General features: G+C 50.7%; 1 protein-coding gene across 1 annotated transcript in view; it reads right to left on the reverse strand.

Moving 5' to 3' along the window:
• ITGB5 (integrin subunit beta 5) overlaps positions 1-20,443 on the reverse strand; it is a 40,724-nt gene that overhangs the window by 768 nt on the left and 19,513 nt on the right. Inside the window, exons 7-14 of the mRNA XM_021400225.1 lie at positions 20,235-20,330; positions 19,543-19,632; positions 17,664-17,798; positions 15,376-15,805; positions 5,577-5,799; positions 4,893-4,993; positions 1,318-1,434; positions 323-489 (exon numbers count right to left, since the gene is read on the reverse strand). Coding sequence (XP_021255900.1) covers positions 323-489; positions 1,318-1,434; positions 4,893-4,993; positions 5,577-5,799; positions 15,376-15,805; positions 17,664-17,798; positions 19,543-19,632; positions 20,235-20,330 — 1,359 coding nt within the window. The remainder of the gene's footprint in view (positions 1-322; positions 490-1,317; positions 1,435-4,892; positions 4,994-5,576; positions 5,800-15,375; positions 15,806-17,663; positions 17,799-19,542; positions 19,633-20,234; positions 20,331-20,443) is intronic.

Genomic DNA, 20,443 nt, shown 5'->3' on the forward strand with positions numbered 1-20,443 from the left:
CCCTGAGCACCTCTGGATATGGGACATGCCCAGCTTCTCTGGGCTGCCTTTTCCATCCTCCTCTTCCTGCTCAATGTACTTTGGAGGTAACTCTGCATTTGGCTTTGACAGGCCCTACCTAACACCCTATCTGATACCCTCAAATGCTGAGCGACCCTGTGGCTAGGAAGCCTCCCCGGAATGCTTCCTCAGACCTGTCCACTTGACATTCCCAAGAGCACAGCACGCACATCCATCTCTCTCTGTTCTCCATCACTGCAGAGTTGTTTGCTGCAATGCCAAGCCCCCTCTGCCCCCCCCCCAGCAGCTCCCCCGTGCTCACCATTTCGTATCTCGCCCGGGTGCGTTCGCTCTGGAATCGGTCGAACTCCCTCCTGTCGTGAATGGTGACGAGCAGCTTCCAGAGCCCCAGCAGGATGGTGCCGATCAGCACCACGCTGCCAATGACAGCCAGCACGATGGTCACGGCGCTGGGGGCCGAGCTGCATGCTGGAAAGAAGGGGGAGAAGGAAATCAGCTCCAGGGCAGGTGCATCTCAGATCAGGATAACAGGAGCACAGCCGAGCAAGGGGCCTTGGGAGCAGCACTGGCAGCAGGGACTGAATATAAAAAAAACAATAGTCCTCTCTGCAAAGGAAGGGATCGTAACTGCCTTAACTTAATCAATTGGTCTTTCAATTAAGTGCAAGCTGCAGCTTCAATGAAATAAAACGTGCCTCCCCCAGGACTTCCAATCCTGGCCTAGGTCTCAAGAGGACCCAAGCAGAGCATGATGAGTTCCTGCTGGGTGTTTGCCAGCTCTTCCTGCAATGCCACATGAGGTTTCCTCTGAGAAACTGCACTGCATGGGATGAAAGCAATACACAGGGGACATGCTAGGGACAGCTGGTCTGGGGGTGCTGGGACACAGGCAATGCACTGCTGGGACTAGAGCTGGTTAGTGGAAAAGCAGAAAGCCACAGGACTTGTGGGGGTATGCCTAGCAGCCTCACTTCAGAGCAGCAGCACCAGGTGTCCCCACCTCATATTTCTCCTCCCAGAGGCTCTGTCTCCACATCAGGGCATGGCATACTTTCTGCTTCGTGAGCAGGCTATGTTTAATAATCAGCAACCTGATCTGGCAGAAAGCTCTTGGGCCACCTGCTACTAATGCTGGCAGCTCAGGTGCACATCACACTCTTACAAGCCCTTCATTAACCACACTGGGAGCACTTAGCTCTGTGTTTCAGCCCTGTTAAATCAGCCCAGTTCTTTCACTCCTGTGTGCAGCCTCGTCACTTCTCATGCTGTCGACAGGGAAAGCGAAGGAGGCCCAACCTGGCTCCTTGAGGACGGTGAGGTTGGACTTCCCACTGGCGAGCTCCGAATAGGTGAACTTCATGACGCAGTTGTTCACCGGGTAGGCACACAGGATCGCGTTGGGGTCATCCGTTTCTGGAATAATGAGAGCAACTTGGTGACTTGGACAGAATACCCCATATGTCAAAGCACCTTCACTCTCAGCCAGGTGCTTCGGAGAGGCTCGCTTCCACCCAAAGGCCCAGCATCAGAGCCAGCCCCTGCTCTCTGGGAGCGGTGTCATGCTGGGGACTGTGCATTCCTTCCCCTACGAAGGGCTTCCTGTCCTACATATGGTGCACATTACGGCGCAGCCCCGGCGGCGGGGAGAGCTGAAACAGCATCATGTGGGGGAAGGGAGAAAAGTCTAAAAGCCTCCACCATGGTACCTTTGCTTTGCAGCTGCCCCTGGCCCTGCTGCAAGGCACTTTGACTGAGACTAAGGCTGATGGAACCAGGACATAGCCTGAGAAAAGTGGGGAATTAGCAAGGTGAACACCCTCGGAATGGAGGAACACGGGGAACGAAAACTGCTCCTGAAAATCATCAGCACACTTTGATCTTGTTTTGTGTGAAAGTGGAGATGGGGGGGCTGCAAGAAAGGACATAAATTGATTCCCAGAGATGTGTGCCTTCAGCCCTTCCTGCACTGCCCCACTCCTGGAAACATCCCCTTGCAGGGCAGCACCTCCAGCCATGCCAGGCAGCCCTGCAGAGCAACTCTTGCCTTTATGGGTTGGCATTTTCAAGAAGGGGATCTGGGCCACCTGGTCCTATTGGTTGCCAAGACACGACTGTAGTTCTGGCACCTGGAAAATGCTCTGCTTGTCACTAGCATCTGTGTCTGGCTGTCTCGCTGAGAAATGATGGTGTTAATGACCACTGCTATCCCAGCCGCTTATCTCTCTCCTTTCTGTTTGTCTTTCCTTTCAATGCCTTTGAGTTGCCTTCAAGCAGGGAGATTAATACCCTCCATTTCAACAGCTCAGAGCCCAGTAGGCTCACTGCTGCAGACAGCCCTCAGCTGTTCCTGCCTCAGGACATGAATATCCACTCTACCTGCACCAAAGGCAAGGCTGGAGATTAATTAGCTCAATTAGATAACACTTGTGAGTTTCTTGACTAATGCCCCTATATGCTATCGAGCAGATATCTTTGCTCCTTCAGGCCCCACTGCTTCCAGCTCCAGCCTTGCACCAACATTCTGCTAAAAGATAGAGCAATTAAAGTCTCAATAGTAATGACTCTTGTTGGCCTTTACTAGGTTTCAGAGTGTTGGAACAGGCTGTTCAGGGAAGTGGTAGACTCTCCATCCCTGGAGGTATTTAAGAGCTGTGTGGATGTGGTGCTCAGGGACATGGTTTAGTTGTGGACTTGTAGAGTTAGGTGGTAGTTGGACTTGATGATCTTAAGGGTCTTCCAACTAAACGGTTCCATGGTTCTGTGGTTCATGCTGGTACCCAGAAGGCACCTGGGACATTCCAGGGGTGCACAACACAAACCTGCGTCTTCTGTCTGCCAGTGACAAATAGCAGCATTCAGCCTTTCAGCAGGGATTTCTAACACGTGCTACATCACAGAAACACTTGAGGATGAGGATTTGGCTGGGTCTGCCTGTGAGTCCCTGTGCGCTTTCTCTAGGAATATTTTGCAGCCCAGATTTCCAAGTTCCACGCTCCCAAATCTCAGCACCACCCAGGATCAGACTGTGGCAGCACAACAGAAGAAAAAGCATAATTCCTGAACACATCTTAAAACAGAGATTTGGCCGTTTTCCTCTGAAAGCAATGGGGTGTTGGCCAACCACAGCCCAGTCTCACCTCCCAGGGTGCAGCCAGCACAAAGGCTGGCTCTGGAGTTGTGCAACAGACAAGCAGGAGAGTTAAGCTTTAACCCCCAGTATGTGCTGCCTCCTTAGAAACGCAGGCCAGCCAGGCATCAGAGAGAAGCTTCATGTGGGTTGGAAGCATTTAAGATGGCCTTGTAACCTCACACAGCGTGCTGGGACAGGTTCACTCCCCGGCAAGCTGAAGTGAGGATGGGAGAACAAGAGCAAGCCTCCCAGAGGAGGAGGTAGGAAACCCTGCTGGTTGTTAATTGAGAGAGAAAGGACAAGCAAGGTAGAGCACTTGTACTCCCTATGAACTACAGAAGAGAAGCAAGAAACATCAGATGTGGGTGGTCAGTATCCCTGCTTAATCCAGAAGCAGTGGCCTCTCTGTCCTAACTCCAACAGCTGTAGACAAGGTCAGGATCAAGACTGAGATTGAAGCTCTCACTGTTAGGCTCTCCTCTATCCCCTAAAACTGCAACCAGGGACTGCCAGAGTGAAGCTTGAAAAGAAGGGGGAGAAAGGTATCTGCTGAGGGACGCGGTGTGGGGTGACCTCCAGAAGAGGACACAATGAGCAGGACAGGGGATACTTCTTCCTAGATGAATTCTCAGGGAGATTAGAGAATGCCTTTTTTGGGAGATATTTTGTCAATTTACACTCTCTCACAGCTCGTCTAATCTCTCCTGTCACTTGATCTTATCCTGCTCTCTTTGCTTCTTGCTTTGGCCACAGTGGGCCTTACACACACCAGCTCGGGTGCAGTGGAGAAGCAAATCCTTTGGACAGGCCTGGGCAGACTTCATGTAGCTGTGAGCTCAGAAAGGCAGAATCACAGCTGCACATAGCAAATGCGTGCCCAGAGGGACGTACTAATGGCTAACCTTACAGCGATTATCATCTCACATTGACAACAACCAATAGGTCCAATTCGTAACACTCATTATTTCTTCCAAATTTTTTCTAAATGACTTCATTAAATGAAACTAATGCGCTTCCTTTCAAAAGGCAATGAGGAAACGTTATGTACGGCTGCCTGAATCCAGACTTTAAGATGATATTTAAAATCAAGGGTTTTTTTACTTAGCATTGAGACTGTAGCTAATCCAGAAAGAAGAACACAACAGCAATTGAATTGCAAACATGAACACTCAAAGCAATACAAATTACAGCCTACACAGAGAGTCACACATTTTGCTTTCTAAATACTGTGTTTTCCCTCAGGCTTTCCTTACAGATATGTCTTGGTCTTGCTGAGAGGAGTTGGTCACTGGGTACTACTTGGTGGTCTTATGGGGAGTGGCTAAGGGAATGGGACTGTTCAGGCTGCAGAAGAGGAGGCTCAGGGAAGAACTTATCGCTCTTTACAACTCTCAGAAAGGAGGTTGTGTCAAGGTGGGGGTTGGCCTCTTCTCCCAGGTAACACTGATAGGATGAGAGGTAATGGCCTCATATTGCGCCAGGAGAGATTCAGGTTGGAAATTATGAAAAATTTCTTCTCCAAAAGAGTGCTGGTGAGGCACCAGCACAGGCTGCCCAGGGAGATGGTGGAGTCACCATCCCCGAAGGTGCTCAAGAACCATGGAGAGATGTGACACTTGGGGACATGGCCAGTGGGCATGGTGGGGACGGGTTGACAGTTATGATAGCTGGACTAGATGATCTTTGTGTTTTTTTCCAACCTTAATGAATTTATGATTCTATGGTTCAGCTGTGTACTTACTGAGAACATCCACGGTGGTGATGAGCTCATCCTTGCAGTGCTTTTGGCAGGTTTGGTTATCCAGTCTTCCTGAGTTAAACAGCTTGCATTCAATGCAATCCCTTCAGAAAGACAAACAGAGGGAAAGACTGAGTATGGAAAGAGGGTGGGAAAGAGAAGCTTCAGGGTCAACCATCTTCATCACAAGGATGGATTTGTTCCTCAGGCGGATTCAGTGAAGATGCAAACAGCTGTAGGTCTGGAAACTGCTTGTTCTTTGGATGTAGGAAGCTGCATGTCAGTTATTGCAAAATCCCCCTTTCTGAGATGAAGGCAGAAGCACAGCCAGGTGCTGATGTCCAGGGCACCTCTACCCCTGCTAGGTGTCAGCCAGCCCCTTCTCTACATCTCACAGCTACTTGGGACCAGAAACATTCAGCTCAGCAAATCCAGGCTGCCAGCCTACAGAGCAGGGCAGCACTGAAATGAGAGGGGCCATGAACCTTCATAAGAACTTCAACAGCAACACTCGCTGCTTCATGGCATACACCCAGTGCCTGCAGCAATGCCAGGAGAGGTTATGCTACAAACCCAGCTGGCCAGGACCCTAGCGACCTTCTCTACCTGGGTGGGCAGGACCCTCCCAGGAACCAAAGAGTCTCCCTCCCCACGAATGAGACGTCCCTCCTGAAGCCCTGTGTGTACCTTTTGGTGCTGCAGACCCCTGGGCAGGTGGGACACTTCTCGCAGGTCTCCCCGAACGCCCCGGGCTCGGTGCACTGGCACCTCCCACAGATGCAGTTGCCGCGGCCGCTGCACATCTGCCCATCGCTGGAGACACAGCCGGCGGTCTCGGTGGAACAGTTGCAGTTGTCCCCGATGTAGCCTGCGTGGCACTTGCACTCCCCGCAATGGCACTCTCCATGGCCTAGGGGACAAAATGGTGAGAGGGGCATCAGCGGTGACCCAGAGCAGTGCTGTGTGACACCAGTGTCTCTGCGAGGGTCCTCCCCTTCCAGAGCATCCCCTTGCAGCCCTGCTGTTAAGGGCCAGCCTGAGAAAATGCACAGGCTTAAACGCTTTCAATTACAGTAAGTGGCGTGGCTGGCTGCCCAGCAGCTGGTTTCAGAACAGCATCCATCAGCTCACTGGAAACACTGCTTGAATTCCTCCGTGGTTGGTCCCAAGGAGCAGGGATGCTTTTGAAGGCACGATTCGTCCACAAGGCTCATCAGCAACCTAATTACAGCTCAGCTTTCCCACTGGAAACAGCCTCAAGTAGCTCAGACAAGATAAATTATATACATGCTCTTCTCATCAGCACTAAACCACTGATAGCTCTGCCCCTCCCATTGCTCCAAGAACACCAGAGGGGTGACGAAGCATCATGTGTCCCTTGCCAGAAGTCCTGGGAGAACCTTCTGCTCTGTGGGCATTTTGTTTGTCCCAGCAGCCTCTTCTGTGCTCCCACCATTTGCTTTGGAGCCAGCCTGTGTGCTCAGACGTTACCAGGAGGAGGAGGCAGTGTTTACAAGACCTCTAAAGGTGACTTCCTCTGCCTAAATCTGATGCATTCATACCACTCAAGGTCCTGACTGGAGTGCAAGCCGTTCCCTGTCCTAGGAAAAGCAGCCCTGCATCATTAACTTCAGCTCAATCCCCTTGGACACTGCAGAGCTCAGCACAAGATGCAAATCTGCTAGAAATCCATCTCTGAAAGTCCTGTTGCTCAGGAAATGGTTCAGTATATGCAAGCAGTTGGTGCCAGGCCAGTTCAGGAGGGCAGAGATCCTGTGCGTCCCTTCCAGCCCTGGCACGTTGGGATGGAGCCCGGACAGACTGAGATGGGGAACAACCACTTCCAAATCTGCGTCCTATTCCAGCGCTGCAACTGGAAAAATGAACGAACAGCCTCTTGGAGAAAACAGCACTGGTTTCCACAGAGAAAAAGCTTTTATATATGAAGGTGACTAAGGGTGGGGTGTGAGCCTGAAATTCAAAAACATGTTGACATGTGTTTTCTGCCTGCCCACACTGGCTTGAAGTGCAAGAAGTTCACCATGGGGAACAAGCCAAGAGTGGGAATTTCCATGTTGACCTTTAGCAGCAAAGACATTACCATCTGCACTAGTCTGAAAGAGTGGCCACTCCTGCAAGCACCAAGAGCTCCATTTGTGGTGCCTGGCATCTCCCAATCAGCATGGCCTGAAGGCTGAGTGGAACACATTGATGCCTCGTGTGGGCATGGCAGGAGTGGACCCACTTTCCCAAGTACACCCAGACCCCAGGATGGGAATTCACTCCCAAGATGAACCCAATCTTGCTTCCCAGATTGATGTTTGAGAAGAAAACACAGCCTCAGGTCCACCGAGAAGGGTGTGCTCCAGGCCCCCTGCTCCCGCAGCACTCATGGTGCAGGACATCAGCACAGCCTTTAACCCTTAAGCCATATGGATTTGCATGGTCTCTATTAGAGCAGCTTTGCAAAGCCAAAATACATTCATTATGTGCTCCAAACATAACAAGATGTTTTCTTCTGTTCCCATCCTTGAAATGAGAGGATATGAGACACTGAAAAGATCTTCATCTAGCCGGGAAATGACAAGCTCCCTCTGACTTTGGTAACGTACTTTCCAGCCAACCTTCAATTGTTAGGGGTAACACCCTCCAAACTCTGCGCACCTGCTATTGTCATTTTTGGTGGCCTGAATGACTGCTCTGAAAAAAAAAAAAAAAACAATACTGCTACAAAATAAAAGAGGAAAGCTGGGACAGGACCCGGTTAATACAAATAAGCACGTGCAAGCAATGCACAGCCTAGCCAGTGCCATCCCTTACACAGAGTGCCAAGCCCTGACCTCCACTCTTGCCATCTCACGTGTTGTTTGCATTCCCCAGGGTTAAAGGCATCAAAAATATCTGCCTACGGTAGAGGGAGCACCCAAAGCCCAGACACGATGCACTGCTGGGCCGGCCCTGCAGGATAGGAGCCTCCAGCCCCACACTGTTTGCATGGGAGGGAGAAGGGCAGCGGAAGAGGCTGGGAGAGTTTGGAAACTTTCCGTTTGGGAAATGGCCCCGGTAAGACGCAGTGCCTGCTTAAGCAAATAAATCATCTGGATTGCCACTAATCTCTTTCCATGACTCAAAGGAGCCGCAGGCTGATGAGTACAGGGCTGCCAGATGCTCGGCACCGGCGGGCAGGGAGGGCTCGGGGAAGTTTATGAAGCAGAGATGGGAGATGCTCCCCTGTCCTGCAGGCTGCAGGAGCACCCCAGCCCAGTGTCCTTGCTGCAAAAGGGAGCTGAGGTCTCTGCGTGAACTGCAACATGTGCACCAACTGCCTCCACTCATGCCAGAAGAGCACTCGCCCACGCTCATTTACCCACAGCGCGGCGCTGAAACAACAAACCAAGCACTTAAAGGCAGATAATAGGGAAAAAGAGCTTTTCTGCGCATTAATTACACAAGACACCATGGACTTGTGCATCCTGCCACTGCATTAATGTCAGTGGATATTTATATCTCAAAGCATAGGGGTTTTGGCCAAGAATCGGTGAGGCTTTAAATAATCCTTTACTCAACCCCAGCGCTGGCTGAGCTCACAGTTCCACCACTGAAAATAGCACCAGCGACGCAGACCAATAAAAGCAAAGCTGAAGGAAGAAATCCATGCCTGAGCTGCAACTTCAGCCCTGGGCACCACGAGCCGCATCACCAACTCCATGTTACTGTCAGCATCCCAATGACAATAATCCTCACCCCCTTCATCCTTCACATTTCTCCCTCACTTGGGAGCTTCTGGGTTAAATAGGAACTGTGCAGGGAGCTCAGGGCTCTGGGAACTGCAGGCTCACTTTGGCGAGCCGTGGCAGAGCGGATTTCCTGCAGAGCCCTGCCAGCCTTTCCTCATCTTCGTTCTCACCCCTACAGAAACCCAGCTGAAATGCAGTCACAAGATGAGTCCTTGCTGCCCGATTTGGCTTTTTGATGTCTCATTTCCTGCATTTCTTAAAATAAAGCCTTTTTTTTCCTGGTTAAGTAATCTCAGCACTCCACAAATGTCTTGACTTTTGCTTACATGAGCGTCTCAGCCCCACGTGGCTTTTTGGATGGGGACGCAGAGCTGGGAACTGGGAGCTTTCAGGACCTGCTGCCGACTCTGCTACAGCTGCTGGGAGCAACACAGGGCTGCCAGACCCAAGGGGATGAAACTGGGATGGTTGTAATGGTTCCAGTACAGCTGTGGGTTGAAGTAACCCAACCAAAGTGGGTACATACTCATTCACGGCTTCATCATCTCTTAGGAGCTTGGTATGGAAGGCACTGGAAAAATAGCTGATAATTCCTATCACCTTCCTTGCTGCAGGTGATGATCCATGGGTCCACAACCAGGAGCTTCTCCCCCATTTATCATAGAATCGTTTGAGTTGGAAGGGACCCTTACAGGCCACCTGGTCCAACCACCCGCAGTGAGCAGGGACACCTACAGCTCCATCAGGTGCTCAGAGCTTGGTCCTGCCTGACCCTGAGCATCTCCAGAGACAGGGCATCCATTACCCCCATACTCCTTGATCCACCTCTGCAGGTGCAGCATGGCAGGTCAGCAGGGATAGATTTCAGCACGCACACATAAAAAAAACACCCAGTTCCCTTAGATTTATTCTTAAAATAAAGCTTGGCTCCAAAACAAAGCTGCAGGATCCCAAATGCCTGAACTCCGGGGTCAAATTCTATGGTTCAAGCCCATCCTTAAAATGAAAAGCAGGCTAACTCTCAACCTACCGAGGCACAAATGTGCTGAATGTCCTTTCAGCTGGACCTCATTACAAGGAGTGGTCCCCAGAGCAAAGAGACATTCTTTCTCTGCAGAATCCAGTGCTGCGGGAGCCTTGCCCAGTTCCGCGTTAGGATGCAAACACATAATCTGGTGCAAGTTCACCAAAGGTCCATGGTTTGGGGATGGATTTCTCCCTTCCCAAAGAAGCCGAAAGTCGTCAGAATTTCATTCAAAATAAGATATAGAAAAAGAGAAAGAACCCACAGCTGCACTGCACTTTTAGGTCTCATGTTTGGTTTTCTAAACCAAGTAAAATTCAGGGGCTGTCTGTGCATGCCAATAAGAAACACAATTTCACTCACCTGCTTGCTTTAGACTTTCAGCCTCTCAACCCAAAATACAGCATTCATTTCCAACTGTTTCTTTCTGTTAATTACTGCAATCAGAAAGGTCAAATCCAGGCACCAAAGGAACGAGCCATAAAGGCAGAGCATTTAGGCAAGATCACCTCACACCACAACCTCCCTCTGAGGAGCACGTGCTTGACACAGCTTGCTTTCCAAGTCCGTATCATTCGTATTTTGGGGGCTTTCTGGAGGTTGTTGTCCATGGGGCAGCTGCACCTGCACGCAGGGTCAGGCAGGTGCCAGTGACATGAAATGGCACTTCTTGCTGCTGCTTTAAGAGAGACCCCCAGGCAGAGCTCTGGCTCTCGCAAAGATGTAGAAGACGTCACTGCTGTATTCTTTTAATTCTGCCATGGCATTTAATGCCTCATTAGCATGCATTAATGGTTGCAAAAGGCCTGCTTGAGGGCAAGAAGAAACCCCAAGTGAAAAGCGGCCGGAACAGCAGCGCTCTGTGCGGTCAGGTCCTTGAAGGGATCGCTGCCAGAGTTGGGGAGGGCTGCAAGTCTTTGACAGCACCAAGGGCCTGGGCAGGGGGAAAGCAGGGGGAAGAAAAGCCAGCACTTCCCTCTTGTGCATGGAATGGGACTTCTGGAGAAACAGAGCTCAGTCTTTCGGGGATGAAATCCCAAATCTGTCAGTTTCTCATGGTGTCTCCCAGGCTGTGGCTGTTTGGGGCTGACAAAACTGGCCCAAGCCGTTCTGCAAGCATCAGAACAGATGGGGCTGGAAACAGAAAAATCCTTTAGCGGATGCCCAGCACAAATACGGGCGACACATATGGGTGTTCCCCAAGCACAGATGGTCCCTGGGGAATCCCCCAGCACTGCTGGAGTGCGGCCTTGGGGAGGTCCCTAAGGATCCAGCACAGAGCTGCACCAAAGGAAGAAGTCCAGGGCAAGAGGAGGAGGTACCATTTGGTTTGTACAAGAGGGAAAAGGGTTCCTAGGAGGGGAAGGCAGGAGCAGGGTGCAAGGCTTCTTATGCTATTTCAGGTCTTCAGCTCTCTGCCTTCAGATTGGGCATGGAGCAAGATGGGAAAGGCACACACTCAGAGGCAAACAGCACACATCTCAGGACTGCATTGAGGAGAGAGTGGAACAGAAACCAGGTTAAAAGAGAAAAAGAAATAAATACAGAGAGGAAGCAGAAGAGAAAGGCTGAGGAAGGGTGGAGAAGCAGGGAGATTTCAGGAGACTCACAGGGAGGGCCCCCTCTCACCTGCAAGAGCCACCATGAATTTGCATGCCCTACCAGTTCCTTCCAATTGCCCAGCAGCACGGAGATGAGTAGAAAGAATCCACCTAATCCCTCCAACCCCAAGCCCTGCTGCCCTGGACCTTACATCTCTCCAGGCTGCCCCACATGATGGGAGCAAATGGAGCTGACCCAATGACCCCTAATTTCTTCATGCTAATCCACATGATGAGAGCAAATGGAACATGCCCAGCTTAGCAGCTAAACCCAGAGAAAGCAGAGGAGGCCCCCCGGCTGGGCTTGGCTTATTACAAAATGTCTGCAGTGTCTGTATAAATTCTCATCAAAGCCAAAACGTTTCTTGGGCCCCACCAGGTGACGCTTATGGGCTAAGACTGGAAGGATACACCATGAGTCAGAGGTCTACTTTTTCCTCTTTCTCATTCAGGTGGAAGACCCTGAGATGCCTGCACCATGTCTGCTGGCTGCTGAGCAGCAGCAATGGGCACACAGTACTCATCTCTGCCCAGGGTGGGGAGGATGAAAAGAGACGGAAAAGGGACACTCACAGCCCTGTAACACTAATAACAAAAGAAATCTTTCTGCATTTCCAAGCAGTGATGTGCACCTGCGCTCAGTTTCTGCATTTTTACTCAAGCCCCCAATTTTTTTTTTTTTAAATTCCCCAAATGAAAATAACCCCAAAGACAGCAAAACTTGACATGACAGAAAAGAAAACACAGCAGATGTGGTTTAAGCTCTGTTCCGTCTTTCTTCCACAGGGCATCCTTTTTCCTTCGGGGCTATGCACCACTTGCTGTGTACAGCAGGGCAGCGAAGCAGCCAAGGCTGCAGGCACAGGGAAGTTCCCCTCCCCTCCCCAACCACACTCAGCCACCACCTCCACCTCTGGAGTCACCCAGCACTACCCACTTCTTTCTTAACAAAACACAGCAGTTTCTGGTAAAAGCTTGCATGGTAGGAATGAAGATTGCTGAGATGAAAAAAAAAAAAAATTGTTATAGCTGGGCTCCTTCTGTTCCTGCATCTGAACCCTCCCTGTCACACCAGTCCTGGTGCAAGCAGACAGATGATGACTTCAGAAGTGGGGAAAAGGTCTGCTTCCATGCCAAGTGTCTCATCCTGTAGGAATTAGTACAGTAACAGACTGCACCAGGAATCACAAGGCAGAGATGCCAGCAGTGCCAGCAGACATGAGCACTGCCCTCAAAGCACGGGGCTAGCATGTTCTGTGTCTCTTGCATAACCAGAAACTGCAGCACCGGCGCTGGGCAGCATCTTCCCATGAGATCCAGCGCAAGGATGGAGCTGCTGAACCCTGATGCGGCGCCTGCAACCAGGAACTCCTACAACAAATTGCAGAAGCACGAGTCTGATTTCTAATGGGAGGTTGTAGCAAAACAAACAAAAGCCTTATGTCACCGTGTGCCAGCACAGGCTGAAAACCCAGAGTTCTTCCCCATTTAACAGAACCAGGAAAGGGAAGCAGTCAGAAATAACTATGGAGGCCATGAGGGATTTGCACACCCTCAGCAGTTTCTGAAGTGGTTTCCACAGGACAGTTGCAGGACTATGTATGTAGAGTCTCTGTGCAATAAGCCACGGTTTTTCAGTTGAGTTGCCATTTCCTAAATCCCCTTTCTGAAGTGGTTTTGGTATTTGAGTGTATTTGCAAATCTGACAGTGCTTTTTCTGTCAGCATTGGTGAAGACAAGGAAATTTCCCTAGACACACCGAAGTAAAGGAGATGCTGTACTACCCATAACCCCTGCAAATATGGGTCGGAGCACTGCAGCTAACAAAGCGTGGCCTTCAGCAAACCAGTCTTGTTCATTAGTGGCCAGTGCATGATGCTCTCACCAGGGCCTCTCCTCCCTCTTACTACCTCATTTTATGGGACCTTTAGGAATGCAATTAGCACTGAGATGTTTCCTCCTTTGTCAGATCTGCTGGAAGGCAGCCAAGGGGTCCAAAAGCCATGGGGATGCACAGTGATCTGCAAATTCCTGAGCTGGGCTCCAGGCAGGGAGGCAGGCAGTGAGCAGAGGTCTCTGCCTCTCCATGGCAGCCATCCAAACTATCTAGGAAAGGCCAGACCCTGTGCTCAAGCTCCCAACATGATGCACAGCTGTGTGCAGCATTCAGAAACTCTTCTGTCCTCTCCTTCTTCAGAAAAGCTGAATCCACCAGGGCAACTTCTTCCAGAGACCTGCTGCTCCTTAGGGGCAGTTTGGGGCACACCCCACACCACGCTGCTGTGCAAGCTCAGGCACTTTTGGTGAGCTGGAGAAGCCCCAGGCCCCTCAGGCTGACAAAACTACCTCAACACATTATGGATGCTTGCTACAGCTCAGATTTAGCATTGTAATGGCTGGAATTTAGAAGAAAAAAAGGCTACAAAACAATAAAATACCAAGAAGCATGGTGAGAACCACCCCACCAGCCCACCCTTGTTGCTGCTTGGCCTCAGCTTATGCTTTGGTTTTCTTTCACAGCTATAAAAAGGACTTTTAAATGACTTAAAAACTGGCACATCCCAAAGCAGCTCTGCCCTTCCTCTCACCATCAGCAACCCTCCACTAGGACAGAAGAAAGCAGGTGCAGCAGAAGACACACAACTTGCCATGGTGCTGTTTCCAGCTGCTGCCAAAATCCAGGGGACCACCATTCTCATCTGCAGACAATGCAGAAACACTGCTGGCCAGTCTGCAGGAAAATGAGCCCCAACAGCCCCTACCTGCCTACCAACACAACTGCCTCCAGCAGCCCAGGGAGTGGTGCAGTCACCGTCCCTGGAGATGTTCAGGAACTGTGTAGATGTGGCACTGAGGGACATGGTCAGTGGGCATGGTGGGGATGGGCTGGGGTTAGACTTGTTTATCTTAGTGGTCTTTTCCAACTTTACTGAGTCTATGATTCCATACATGCACAACACAGGGGTGGCCCGTCACTTACTCAGAAACCTGCAGGGTAAGGCATAGTGGGGAAAAATCCCTCCACTTCTCCAGAGAACAGTGAAAATCAGCTGCTTTTCCGAGCTTACTCTACTAACAAGGGAGCTAACACAAACCTGCGCAGCATTTTGGAAATTTGGTCTGAGATTTTCACTTGAGGAAACACTTCACTTTGAAAAGAAACAAGTTTTGAAGAGTAACATTTTACCCAGCTCCAGGTGGAAGAATTATATCTTAGGGCTGTGTGCAAGATAAACTGCATGACCTCAGACTGACAAGGTGTTAAAACCTTTTTAGCAAACACCGCTAAACAGCTCCTCTGCCTTTGCTCAAGCAAAACAGACCAGCTATATCTTGACCAGTGGATGATTTGTTTTCCCAGTGGGCAGAAAAATCTGCATGTAAAGTATCTTCAGGAATCTCCAACACAAGTTTTATCTAATGAGTAACAGACGGAAACTCAGCCCTGCCTTTCACCTGCCTCATACCAGGGGATCGCTTCAAATGTGTTATCTTCAAAAAAAGATGGTTTCTATGCAGGCACATGGCACAAGTGGAGAAATCCAACTTAAGAAGGCAAGACAAAGCCTGGGAGAATCCAAGCCTGTGAGGGTTTTAATAGAATCACAGAATGGTTGGGTTGGAGGAGACCTTAAAGCCTACCAGTCCTAACCCCCTGCTGTGGGCTGGTTGCCAGGCTGCCCAGGGCCTCATCCAACCTGGCATTGAGCACCTCCAGGGAATGGGGCACCTCCAGCTCCCTGGGTAGCCTGCACCACATCACCCTCTGAGTAAATAATTTCTTTCTCACATGTAACCTAAATCTCCTTTCTTTTAGCTTAAAGCCGTTCTCCCTTGTCCTATCACTATCAGACCACATAAGAAGTCATTCTACCTCCAGTTTATAAGGTCCCCTTATGTACAGGAAGGCCACAATGAGATCTCCTCGGAGCCTTCTCTTCTCCAGGCTGAACAAACCCAGTTCCCCCAGTCTTTCTTAGTAGAAGAGTTGCTCCAGCCCTTGGAGCATCCTCATGGCCTCCCTCTGGACCCACTTCAGGAAACCCGCTCCCTAAAGATCAACACCAAAGCCACGACTTTGCAGCCCGAGCAAAGCGGAGGGTGCGGGGTGGGATGGCACCTACCTGAGCAGAGGACTCCCTTGTACCGGGCGCAGGAGAAGTCGTCGCACTCGCAGAAGGGCCCATAGATGTTCCCGAACTCACTCTCGTAGCAGACGCACTGGTTGCAGCTGCACTCCCCCCGCCCGCTGCAGACGGGCTTTCCCTCCACCTCACGGCACAGCCCGGGCTGGGTCTCCCCACCGGCCCCCTCCTCGCACTCGCAGCGGGCCCCCAGGTAGCCGGCATCACACTCGCACAGGCCGCAGGCGTAGGTCCCGTTGCCGCTGCACTTGCCGCTGGCCGGCTCGGCATGGCCGGTGCAGCCGCAGAGACAGTTGTAGGTGACGGCCACCTCCAGTGTGTCACGAAAGCCGGCCGGCTTGATGGTGAAGACATGGGAGGTGTCCTCGGCCGGGCAGCCGCGGGCCTCCACTGACACCTCAAAGGAAACCTGGGGAGAGAGGATGAGGGGGGAGTCAGTGTGCGGCCCAAAATGGCCTGCCAGGTGTGGATGAACCACCCCAACCCCACATCTCATGTGGGCACCTCAGCGCCCTGATAGCCCATCGACGTTTTGGCCTCCTCCTCACCCCTCACCGCCACTCTGGTTCCCCATATGGGCCACATGTGACACAAGCAAGATAAGCACAGGCACAAAGCTGGCGTTTCACCCCCGCAAACCACATGCCAAGGGGAGAACCACCAAGAGGGAAGTGCTGGTGCTGTGTGAGGGGAGCCCCACATAACTGTGCAGCCACACTCCTCACCATCTTCATGCCCCCACAGCTTCTGCTTGCTGAACCCACATCTCAGCCCTCATCAAAGCGTTCATTATTCCGTGGGTAGCTCATTTCAAAAGATACCACAGGCATTCGAGTGAAGTTTCATGGCTTACTACCATCACCCATGAGGATTAATGTTCTCCATCACAGACCGCTGGTTTCTGTGAGGCAGGAGGGAGTCTGTCTATTGCATGAAATAACCGGGGCAAAAGTCTAGCAAACAGCCAGGTTTTCATAACAGCAAAAATACGACATTTTCTTGAAAGTAAGTACCAGCACAGATCTAGCCAGCACAGCACGAGGACCCAAGGTGTCTACAAGGTGAAGGATTTAGTGCGTTTTGTGGGAATCCTGACCTGCATCACTCATAAAGCCCCAATTAGGGAGCACACATAAACTGCAGAGGACGTAGAATCATAGAACCATTAAGGATGGAACACCAAATCCAAACCCAGCCCATCCCACCATGCCCGCTGACCATATCCCTCAGTGTCACATCTCCATGGTTCTTGAACATACCCAGGGACGGTAACTCCACCACCTCCCTGTGCAGTCTGTGCCAATGCCTCAACACTCATCCCGAGAAGAGATTTTTCCTAATATTCAACCTGAACCTCCCCTGGCACAACTTAAGGCCGTTACATCAGAAAGCAAGCTCCGGGCATCACCCTGCTCCCTTCCACACAGCACCAGCACCAAACCCCAGCAGGTCAGGACCCAGTGCCATTGTTAATCCCCTAGGGGAAGCTCTCTCAGCTGCTCACAGGAGCTAGACCCTGGTCTTCATAGAAGCTGCTGAGCAGGACGGGGTTGCAGGGACAAGCTGCAGCAGCTGGGTGAGCTCTGTCTTTATGCCAAAGCCCAGAACCCAGGCTTAGCCACCAGATTAATGCTCTTGCTCCAGGGGCCCTGGCTTTGCTGGGGACATCAGAAGGGCACGTGCCTATGGTTGGCACAGCTCCAGGGACTGATTCTACCCGCTGAGCTGAAATCCAGTAATGTCAGCTAAAATGCTGAGGCCACCTCCCTTTTTAACACTTCTCATGGCCCTTATTTGGAGGGGTAAAAGTTCAGCTACTGTTTATTCTTCCAAACTATTTTTAAATGCCCAAGTGCTTAGTACTCTGGTATGTTTTTAAAGCCGTTCTTCTCAAATAAGGAAATCATCCTGCTAATGAGTCCTCACAAACAGCAAAGGCCTGGAGAAGGGCTCAGGATTCCCAGCCAAGCTGAACCAGCTGGCCCTGCAGTGCAGTGCTGATGCCAGGTGACAACGTGCCCTCCAGCCCTGCACATGAGGTAGGCTCATGCCCAATGTGTTCAGGTGCATCTGGACTTCACAGAATAACAGAATCACAGAATCATTTGAGCTGGACATTTATAGGCCATCTAGTCCAACTCCCCTGCCATGAAGAGGGAACAGCTGTTCAGTTGGCAGAGCTGGTCTCAGTGAGTTTTTACATTACCATGTTTTTGAGGCTAGCACAGGAAGATGGACATCCAGGATGTGCAGAGAGATGGACTCACCGTATCTCCTATCTTGAGATCTCCACATTTTCTGAGCCCAGGGTAGGACTGTCCATCCTGGCACGTGGCAGTAAAGGTCAAGCCAATGTCCTCAGGGCTGTCCCAGACAGTGAGTTCTACTTTGGACCGAATGCTCTGGAAACACAGCGAGAAAGAAAGTTGTCAGGTTAATATAGGCAGGCAGGTTTCTTTCGTAGAGCACTCTGCTTTGGTATTTTCTGTTGTATTCAGAAGGCAGCCAGGACATCTGTGCACCAAGATGCAAAACAATACCTGGAATTGGACCGGAGCACCTGGGGATGGTTTATGCACTCTACAAGGGTCATGATGAACACTGAAGCCCGTACTGGAAAGATATGCATACACAACAAAACAAAAAAGGAAACATACTCAACCACAAATGGACCATTTGCTTCATCTCTGAGCTGAAGGTCAGAGCTTTGTGCGCACATCTGCACCTCCTCCATAGCAAAGTCTGTTGGAAGAGTGCAGAGCGTGATGCTGGCATCCATCCCGTGATGCCTTTCGTACTGCACAAAGGCGGCATAAAACCACACTTGAAACTGAATCAGCAACTCTGTCCTTTCTTGATTCAGCACAAACTGGTCAGAAAAACATTTTTTTCCCCCTCTAAAGAGAAAATGCCAGACCATTCTGGATATGTCAGTAGCAAATACCAGGTTTTCCGTGGTGAAATAATGTAAAATCTCTTTCTTTGTGAAACATTTTAAAGTGAAAAATGTTCTCTATCAGTGATATTTTGGTATGCTCCTATCCCCTTCCTTCTTCTCATCTCTCCGCTCTGCTGCACAACCCAGACTTCTTAAGCCAAAACAAAATAAAGGGAAAACTCTGTTTATAAGTATTAATGTGAAAGGAAGTGACGCATTGTGAGTGGTGTCCAAGGAAGACAAAGGCTACAGAACACAGGACACCAGGTCAGAAGGACATGGTATGACCTTACCTGGGTCATTCTTATGTTCTGATGCAAACACCAAGATTTCTTATCAGCCTTACAGGGTAGTACTATTAGCCTAATTGAAATGCCAATTATTATTAGCCACTTGGCACTGTAACACAGCATACCTCCTCAAAGCACTGCAGCCACTATTAGAGGGGTTTTGCTGCTGTGCTCTTTGGTGGCCCTCCGGCCTGCAATACCTTCAGAGATGAGCAGGAGACACCAGAGACAAAGTATTTCCACAACAGACTTTCACACATGGTCACACTGAGTCACACATCTCACGCACCCAACATCCTCCTAGAAGCAGAGAGCTGAACCATAAGGATCCAGCAAGAAGTCAACAGAAATGCAGATAGCTATCCTACTAGCTTGCTATCTAGCTGCTTCTGGTCACTCTGCTCCCCTTATCACCACAGAGATGCTATGACCAACCCAAGGATGCCACTCAAGCTGTGTCATGTCCCTGAGAGGTCACTGTGCATCAAATAGCAAAGAAATGGTCTATTTTTCTAACAGCAGGGCAGTCTGTGACAACTATTAAATCCGGCTTGCATTTATGGTGCAATCCTACACATAAAAGATGTGAGACCAAACCCCTGCTTTGCTGCAGGCTTCTTTGGACAGCCCTGTGCTCCTGCTCCAGCTCATGCATGGAAGACCCAAGAAGCGCTTTACTTCCTTGCCAGCCCAGCAAGGGCCCAAGAGATGACATCAGCTCAACCATCAGCATCATCCTAAAGAGGACAAGCAGCTCCTTTCCCTCCCCAGGGTGGATGCAAGCACGTCAGCAGTGACCCACTGTGGACAGGACCAGAGAGATGCAGCCAAGCCTGGGTGGAGCACACGAGGCAGGGCCGAGCAAGCTCAGCTCTTGGCGCTCCCACCACAGCAGCTGTGGTGCTAAAACACACTTACGTTGTAGGCCTTGACGATCAGCTCGATGATATTCTTGGAGTCCTTGTGCAAAATCTCCACCGTGGTCCCAGGAATCAAGGCAGTGAAGTTCTTGAAAAGACAACAAGCGGAAAACGCGCTGCAATGCAATGCGATGTGGCAGCCGAGCTTCCCCGGGAGCGGGTGTGGAGCATGAGCTCAGCCCCCAGCCCCATGGAGACTTCCACCACCTCGCTGCTTGCCTGGCTCAGTGCAGAGTATGTACTTCCAAACACCCGACCTGCATCCACACATCCCCCCACCCGCTCCTGCCACGAGGCAGCCCTGGGGAAGAGCCTCCTGCCGTGAGAATGGCAAAAAAGCTCAGGTTGGGGCTGGGGCGATGGAAAAACACAGCTGGACAGCAGCACCGTGCTGGATTAGGCAATGGGATTGAGTCACAGCGGAATGGGCTGAACAGGTTTCTGCTCTCCCGTCTGCTGCACGGCTGGCAAGATTAGGCTAGGGTCTATTTTAGGTGTGTAGACGCTCACTACCACAGAGATCTGTTTGCGCTAAGCAGCTTTAGCGCTTTTCACTGAATGACTGCGCTCTGGGCGCTAGAAGGGAGAGGTGACAGCTGTGCCAAGCTGGTGTGACCTAAGGGCACTGTGGCGAAGATGCTTTCAAGAGGGACCCTAAGCCCTGCCCACGGGTGGCTCAGCAGCACTTACTTTGTACAGGACATAATGGCTTTTTGTAACAGCAAAAATCAGGTGGATGTTGTTTTCAGCCAGTTTCTCACCAAGGAGCGCCAGGGAAGGATAATCCTAGGGGCAAAAAGAAAAAAGAAAAACACAGAAAGACTGATGGGTAGCACAAAGAATAATTCCATTACTCTTCTCCTCCCAGCAGCAAAACCTGGGCACTTCACTGCAGTGTG

Source organism: Numida meleagris, chromosome 5, assembly GCF_002078875.1.
Source record: "Numida meleagris isolate 19003 breed g44 Domestic line chromosome 5, NumMel1.0, whole genome shotgun sequence".
NCBI lineage: Eukaryota > Metazoa > Chordata > Aves > Galliformes > Numididae > Numida > Numida meleagris.